Source organism: Gopherus flavomarginatus, chromosome 6, assembly GCF_025201925.1.
Source record: "Gopherus flavomarginatus isolate rGopFla2 chromosome 6, rGopFla2.mat.asm, whole genome shotgun sequence".
NCBI lineage: Eukaryota > Metazoa > Chordata > Testudines > Testudinidae > Gopherus > Gopherus flavomarginatus.
Window position 1 is genome coordinate 120,427,857 of NC_066622.1, and position 8,973 is coordinate 120,436,829.

At 43.2% G+C, this 8,973-nt stretch overlaps 1 protein-coding gene across 1 annotated transcript; it reads right to left on the reverse strand.

The window, feature by feature from the left end:
* Nucleotides 1–4,094: 4,094 nt before the first annotated feature.
* On the reverse strand, nt 4,095–5,852 carry HMX2 (H6 family homeobox 2). The gene is made up of 2 exons (XM_050959699.1): nt 5,573–5,852; nt 4,095–4,642 (listed from the first exon to the last, which is right to left on the reverse strand). The coding sequence occupies exons 1-2, from the start codon at nt 5,850–5,852 to the stop codon at nt 4,095–4,097; spliced, it is 828 nt and encodes a 275-aa protein (XP_050815656.1).
* Nucleotides 5,853–8,973: the final 3,121 nt, after the last annotated feature.

Sequence of the window (8,973 nt, forward strand, 5' to 3'; positions counted from 1 at the left end):
ACTCCCAGCATGCAACGCGCTAACAGGCTGCAGTGGCGTCTCTGTGCGAAGACTACATGTCCCGGTGTGCCATAGAACGAGCGTAAGCCAAAGGGGACATGGCATGCTGGGATTTGCAGTGTGCGCGTCTCGGCCACCTTCTGGCGCAGGCGGAGTTACCGTTTGGCCAAGAGACTCTTTGCCTAGGTGCTTTATGGGACATAACGAAGGTGGATAGTGCTGGTCTGGCTGCTGCTCTCCTGGGGGAGAGGAGAGGGGAGCTGGTGAACAGTAGTGAAAAGTCAAGGACAAGTAACCAAAGTGGGGATCACTTGCCGGGGGGGGGGTTCCCCTCTCCCCACAGAGTGTTCTCTGGTGCGGAACTCCACCCGCGCACTAACTCCTTGCACCGACTAGCTCCGGCTTCATCCATGCTCCATTGTTATCAAAGAATCAGTTTTATTCATAAACCCATCCACCCATGGGGAAGACATAGATATAGGTGCTTAGGCAGACCCTCTCGCTCCTTCTTTGCATCATTTATCCATAAACCAGTTCCACTCATGCACCATTTGTCCGTGCATGCATCTTAGTGGCTGGGGGGTGAAAATGTTATCTAAAGTTAACTCCATCCGTGTACTAGCTGTGTCCACGGCCCCCTCCATCCGCACACTCACTATTGCATTCATGCCTGCACACACAACGCTTTACTAGCAGGCAGGAGATGTACCCCTAAATTCCCCTTGAGCATACTTTTTAAAGGTGCACTTTCCTTTCTGGGTCCAATAAGAAATGGAGAGGCATGCAATTAGTGTTCTCCCTTCTCATTCTATTTGATTTTTCTATTTACTTGTGTTTATATATTTTAATTCGGAGTCTTAGCAAAACCAGTTGCATTAGAACTGGCCTTGTAGGATTCTCTGTTTTTCCTCCTCCTCTTCTCTTTTCTTTTTAAATAAGTATCTCAGCTCAAAACGCAACCTTCATTTAGCTCTTCCTTACTTAACGCTATAAATAAATGTTATCCAACCCTTTAAAGCTTTGTGGGACACACTGTATATGATATTCGCTCCTCTAAATGGAATAGTATTTATTCCACTTGTTCTCTTCATGCGTCTGTGACATAGCTGCGGCATTCCCCTTGCAGTTTTAAGCGATTTCGTTTCTCGACCACTCTCTTTAGTTCTTGGACATCAAAAACTCTTCTTGACTTATTTGCATAATCTTATATCGCACTGGTTTTTATTAATGAGAAATGCAAGGGACAATTAGCCTTTGAGAGGAGTCAAATTTGTTTTAATTGGAAATTAATTATAAACGCCTGCTCCTAAAAGTAAGATAGGCAGTTATATAAAATAGTGCCAGGGAACTGAAGCTTACCCACTGATTTATTGTATCTTAATACCACAGAGTATCAAAAAGTTTCAAGATTGAAAGAGGTGGGGGGAGAGACTCTGATTGTAAAGGTTCCTTCAATCCAATCTGGAATTAGTGCTGGCTGCCTTCCGGATCATCCCTTGGAGTAAACTTCTGCATTTACTAATGTAAAGAGAGTGGACAGCAGCCAATTCCACACCGACAGAGTCTTTCTGTTGCAAAGATGCTGTATATATAATAGGACTCAAGATGTCTGCTTCTCACCAAGCTAACAAGGGTGATTACTAATGCACAATAGAAAAGGCGTGCTTTCATTTCTCTAGCTTGGAGGAGAATGTAAAATGATTATTTTAAAATGTAGGAGGTTACAAAGGAATCTGAAATATTTTTATTAACAGTGAACCTCGAGTGAGAATATTTGAATTTATTTTTATTTTCCTTAATATAATGTAATAAAGAAGACTGTTTTTGTATGTGTGTATGTATAGAGAAGAGCATGGTATAATTGTGATCATAAAAAGCTTTTGAAATGCAATAATATTGTAGTGAAACTTCACATTAATCTCAGCCTCTTATTTCTAGTGTATTTTAGAAAGATCTGATATTTAGCTGTTAATAATATTAACAGATAAAATAAATCGGAATTATGGAAGAATCGAGAGTGAAAATGCAAAACATTTCAGTGAATTCTGATTTTTTAAAGCTAACCCTGGGCAAAAATTAAGGATTATAATGTAATTAAATGATCCTGAATCATAGCAAACCATGAGTTTTATTTTCATCTGACCCTTTAAAAATATTCACTCGGAGCCCTTCACTATAGTTTATTTAATTTGATACTTTAAAATGTTTGGTTTTACATGAAAGGAAACACTCAATGAGTTTCACTTCATTTCATTTATCAGGATGATACCGTTATAATCCTCAGGCTCTATTGTTTTTATCGTAAATGTAATGTTAGTTGAAATGTATTTAGTTATTGCTTCTGAAAATATCTTCCTGTGTTTAAATCCTTAACCAAGGAACAGGTGGCTCTGCTAAAAATGCAACGGTGCCTGCAATTTAAATAACACTTGATTAAGTATTTACTTTTTATTTAAACGATTCACTTCATCCTCTGTACAGAGGAGGCTGCAGGTGTTTTTAGCACTTGCAAGAGAAGCTGCTGAGAGCTAAAATCAATCATGGCTCGGAATGTCACATTTCTATTAAAAGGAGCTGGCAAGCACTTTACCTGTGATCGTGTCATTTAGCAGAATACGATGCAAACTACATAAAAACACCCCTCATTTCCCGAAACACTTCTCTGCTCCGATCGCTTAATAAAGAAGGTTCATCTTATTTCCAGATAAAGACACAAGGGCTGCTGTGATCCAGATGTATTTGACATTTGCAAGGTGTGAGGATTACAATCTGTAGGCTACGTTTCCCATTCATGATGCTTATAATGGTGGAGGTGAGGAAGAAAAGTACTTCTTCACATGCATAGCCTCAGGATGGTTTTCTGGCGAGAAGTGGGGTGCAAATATAAAGTAGAAAAATATCAAACAACACTGTGCACCTGTAGAGGCAATGCTGATTAGAACCATAGACTAATAGAATAGCAGGGCTGGATTAGGGGTAGACAGTGGTGCGTGTAACTACATCCAGATATTCTATTTAAAAATTAATTACTAATTAATTACAGCATTTTTAATATTTAGAGTCTTTACACAGACTAAAGGTCACTAGTGTTGAGAACTCCGGTGCATTTTGCATGGCAGGTCTCTATATCCTATATAGGATCGAAAAAACTAATATATTATTACAGTAATTGCAGGTCTTACAGTGACTTGCCTAGGCTAAGATTTTATTTTCCCACTAGCCTTTTTTTTTTTTAACTCTTCCTACATCGCAGCTGCCGGATTACTTCACTATAGTTACTCCATATTTCCAGCCCTGTTTTGATCAGTGCACGGTTCACGTGCTGTTGACTTCGCTGCAAATGCCTCCAAAAGTAGGTGGAATCCCGCCCGTGGAAGTCAAAGGCTCTTGTAACTCTAAAGAGAGAATTACAACATTTCCTGACTTCAGTCGGGAAAAGCTATTGAAAGTTTCTCGTTCGAACAGAGGCGGCACAACGCAAGAGGCGTCTGTCCCTCTCCCGTTAATTGTACCCTCCTTCGCGGCTAATACCGTAGTTCAACAACACTGCACTTCGCGTTTTGAACTGAAACGTGCAATCAACTTGGCAAAAGATGCAAACGATGTTTAAAATGTTTTATTTTCTTTAAAAATATTTACAGATTTGAAATATGTTTTTTAAATTGCATTTTCAAGTGATAGAATAATATTCAGGAAAAGAGTGCGGGGGGGAGAGCGGGGGGAAGGTTGAAATTGGCCTATACAATTGCAGAGACAAATAACCAAGGGCCCTGGGCTTTTTCCTACCTGCACATGTAGATAGAGAGACGATTGCAATTTGTTTTGAAAGTCCCGTGAAGCTCAGAAAGTCAGTTATGTCTGGTGGGATAATGCATGGCGATCGTACAGAAAAACGCTATGCCAGCCTAGAACATAAACAAACAAACCGAGAGGGTCCAATAAATAAAAATAATGAATACACGTGGTGTATTTCTTAACACTGCAAGAAGCACATTTGTTTTCCTGTGGATACAGACGGGTGAAATCTATGACAGGGCATTGCGGCTAGCGGAGAACTATACAGAGAAAGGAGACAGTGCCATCGGCTTTCAGAGTCAGTAGTCGATCTTGTTGTAGAGATTATAGAGAGGTAAGGCTGACAAGTTGCTGCCTGGGTAGTATAAAGGGGCTGGGAAGGCGATAGACCTGGGCACTGGCACTCTCAGAAGGGAATTGTCTCTGAAAACCAGGGGCATCCCCACTAGTGTCTGAGCTGAGGCATGAGCCATATTGGCCGCCTCCAGTTCTGCCGAGAGTTGCCTTTTCCATTTGTTCCTACGGTTCTGGAACCAGGTTTTCACCTGGGTCTCCGTCAGCTGCAAACTGGAGGCCAAGCAGGCCCTCTCCGAGCTGCTCAGGTACCGCTTCATGTCAAAGGTAGATTCCAACTGGTACACTTGGCTCCGGGAGAAAACAGTGCGGGTCTTCTTCTTGGCTGAATTACCCTGTCTGTCCCCTCCGTCCCTTTGCCTGTCCCCAGAAGACGGGGAGTTTGGAGGGAAGCGTTTCTCTTTTTCTTCCTTCAAGTCCTGTTGGGATTGGGAGAGGAACTGCGTCCTGTCTGTATTTACCGTCATTGCGCCTCCATTTCCCTTTGGATTGCCTTGAAGAGAACAAACAAGAAAACAGACATAGTCCGCATCAGACACTCTACAGCGTATTCAAAAAGCTCTAAACATAGAAAATGCTCATTTTTGCCAGCTCCCCGGTGCCCACAGACTAGCTGAAGATAATCAGTCAATTTCACAGCCGCAATGTGCAGCTCCAAAGTTCCAGTTCATTCTATTTCCAAACTCAAGTGCTGAAGAAAATCAGCCTCCAGACTGGAGGTTCTTTACTTTCAAAATACATCCCTTCTATCCTCAGTGAAGACAGATGAATAACTAGGAGTTTGGGGAGCGGGGAGGGTGTTAAAGATGTTTCTTTCCTATAGCAGAAGAACTGGTAGATCTTACTTTATAGCATAACATTTCACAGCCCGTTTATTCCCAAACAATGCTAAGAACTAACATCTCTCTTCCCCTTACTGGGGAGCTGTAAGGAAGAACAATCTAAGAAAACCACAGTTATCAATCATGTTAAACGGATAATCGTTCACAAGGGAAGGAGGAAAATGTGCAGGGAAAGGACTAGAAGCTAAGGTATCTCTAAACCCATTGTACCAAATCCGGTAAGGAACCCGCAGTTTGGCCAGAAATCAGAGCAAACGTTCAGTGAAACACCATCCACAACAAAAAAAGAAATAAAAGGACATGGTGTGTACATGTTACCGTCTGACAACAGATGATTTCAAAGGACTTGTACAACCAAACGCCCGAGACACTGATTTTCCCTGCGTTTTAGACATATTTCTATGAACTGGTCACAACAGACCGTATATTCCACGCTAAGATGTAAATGAAAATGTTTCACCCGCTAAAAGCCCGAGCGAGAAGAGCGAATGCACGGTGGAGCGCTGTCATTCTACATATTAACATCTAGCTATGTGGAGATCTACATACTTCCTAAGGAGGTAAATTTGTCCAGTACTTACTGAGACACATGAAACTGATGGGCTGGTGTTTGTGGCAAGTTTCTTTGGGGCCCTGCGACTCAGGACAGAAGCAGCCGTGATGTTTCCAGCTCTCCTCCGGCTCCTCTTCCTCTGAGGACACAGACAGACTTCGCTTCCTGCCCGGCCAGGCGGCCGCAGCCTTGGAACTGGGCTCCCTGCCCCCTTCCGAGGTACCGCTGCCCAGGATGGACTGGATGGTAAAACTGGAGATCGGAGCGGCTGCAGGGCAACACTTGCTCGGGTCTTCTTTGTTGCTCATCCTGGGTTCATAAGAAATAAGAGGAAGAAAGCGCTCCCTTTAGAGCCACTCTGGGGGAAGGTGTGTGTGAATGCGTGTGCCTGAGGGTCGGGGGCGGCAGGGGGGGCTTGTCTGGACTTGTTTTGGTTGTGTTTTGGGGGGTGTTTTTGGCGTGTCTTTGCAGGTTTTCCCCGAGCTTGCCCAGCCTGAATGCATGCTCCTTTCTCTCTCAGATCTCTACTGATCTCCAGGCGGCGGGGTGGCGTGGCTTCATTTGCATGGAGGTTACATCTGCCAGGGCCAATCACAGACTGCTGGCAGCCCCGGAAAGTTTCAAAATTCTAGCCCCCCGCAAGCAAGCCCGCTGGTTTTCGGGGGGCTGCTGGCTGACGCCAACAGAACTGGATCGCAGCCGCTCATTAAGCTTACAAGTGGAGGGCTCAGTTTAAAGCCGGCCGCTAATAGGGATAAAATAGATGCCAAACAAGCGTCTACGTGTCTCTTCCTTCTCCACCACCTCGTCGGTAACCTTTCAGGTGGAACGGGGGGGTGAACTGGTGTGGGCTGAATCTCTTCTTTAAAACAGTGGGACGTTGTTTAAATAAACACGTTGTGCGTTTCCGTGCGTTTTCACCCTTTTGCTCATGAACCTGATTTGCTAGAATCTGCTGCCTAACAAGCAACATTTGAGCATAAAGGTTTAAAGACAGGAGTTTTGATGCTGCATATAAAATGGCAAAGGAGGTCGAGTAAATGACTCCCGTTCCATTTTGTCTTCCCCGGTGTAAAGGGGAAATGCTTTTGTATATTTCCAAATGAACTTTTCCGGAGCCAGGGAGCATTCCCACACCAGGGAGAACCCAGCCCCAGCGAAAACAAGCAAACCTGGGAGCAGAAAAAAAGCCTCCAATTTATTACCATTATTTCATATAAAAAAGCAAGCAAATTAGATCTAGAAAATTCCAGGTGCTAGAGGAGAATTTGGTTTGATTAAGGCACCGGCTTCCATTTTGTAACTAATATCCTCTCTATCCGACCTAACGAAGGAGTAATTTAAACAAGAAGCGTCTGCTGACTAACTCCCCCTCAACGTCCTGATTAATTATTGGCTGTTTTCAGTAGGCCCCCGAATAATGTCTAACAACAAAGATCGAAATGGCCTCGGTGCCGGAATGAACCCCCGTCCCAAGTTTAACTGCTTGTCTTTAAAACACTGAGCCAGTCAAACGGCTCACGAGTTGTATCAGGCTCACAAAGATCTGACTCCTTTCAGGGAGAGCCAGGTTTGCAGCTTGTACCCGGCTGGGAGATTGCGGGGGAGATGAAACGACTCAATGGATTTGAGTTGCCTGGCGCCAAGAAGCCTACGCAAGGAATATTTAGTAAAGGTATCAATGGCAGGATGCAATCCAACCTGCGAAACTCATTTCCTATCCCAAAACGATGCTATGGGGTGTAATAAGTCTTTGAGGTGCAGCCGGATACCTGTATCTACATTTAAATCCTGTTCAGATGGGATTTCTATTGGGATTTACAAAATTCATTGCGATCATTGTAACTACACAGGCACTCGTTTCACTTCCTCTGGGGTTGTACATCCTTCATCCAAGACGTGAAACTGGAAGGGAAAACTCTCTCTTTCAAAGTCTTAAAACCACTTCCTGCAGAGGAGTACAATGATAACACGATCGTTAAGGATTGCAACCATCCCTCTCCTTAATCCCGTTACAATTGCGTTAGGATAGGGAGTTACTTATTGTAAAATGGTACATAAGGTGCATTCTAGTTGGCAGAGATGAAGAAGGATGTAACCTGTACTAGTGGCAAATCGGCAGCGATTTGAAAGCTCAATTCAGTGTTGGTTTAATTAAAGCCACTACTTCAGGATTTACACAAATGCACAGTACAGGTACAGTACGACGCCTGGTCAGAATCTGCCTAAGCAGAGCAGGGAAGCCTGCATGTTATAACTTCTTTTTCTTTACCTTCTACAGACATTTCAAAGGGAGCTGGGTTTTTTTTTCCTAAAGTTCAAAGCTAAATGTTGTGACCCGGCCCTCTAACATGAGAACCTCTGCATTAATTCCTGTTTTCCTATTTAACAGTGCTATCACACAGTGAACATGTTATATGTAGTCAGTGCCGCCATATATTATCCAAAGATCATATTCTCACTTGATTTGGATAGCACCATGTCACCGTTGGCATATGAAACCTTTGAAAGCAATATGATCAGGGGAATTTCGAAATCTTATTTAGCCACTGAATTTCATCTGCCACGGAAGCACAACATTCATAAACAGGTCTGGGAAAACCATACTGAAATCTCCGCGTATAACTGGGAAGCTATTCTGCTAAGAGAAATGCGTGGATAACTATTCTCCAACTAGAAGTCTCTGCGCCTTATGTTACATACATCTTCCAATATACTAATCGGCTTGTGGATGGGCTCACAACATTTTTTCAACCCAATTTTACACGGTCCCTAGAAATCAGGTTGCATAGGGGAAAGAGATCCATGCCTTCCGCCTTCAAACAAAATGGATCCCACCAAAAAGGGCTGAGGTGAGAGGAGGAAATGGGTTTCTCTTTCCTTTGGTCACATATGCTGGGGACCCTCTGCTTCAATCTGTTGATTCTTTTAATAATATGTATGTTCACCCCCCTCCAAAAAATAAAAAACCAAATCCGGGCGCGGGGTGGGGGCGAGAGAATGAGATGGAAATATACAAATCAATATAGACAAATGTCAAGACGTTTTAAAATGACATTTTCATTAACTCCAAGTCACCGTATTATGTCTGGTATATTGAATAAGATACTTATAATATAATTAGGTGTAGCGAGATGACGACTGTTACCCAGACCAGCTGCATAATCTTTAACTACTTAACTACTTGATAGACTCATTAATGGACTAATTGATTAGGAAAAGTGTTCCAACTCCTCTCCCTGCGAGGGGCAGGTGCTGTCCTGCTTTACCACATTAACCTTTTCTGTGCTTTTCAACGGGGTCGAGACACATTACAAATGGTCAGCTTTAATCATGATGTCAGCTCATTAACCCGGAAAGACCCCTCACTGAAATACAATTGAAGAAATCGGCCTTCATTCAGCTCTGCATCCCAGGTGCCACCCCAGC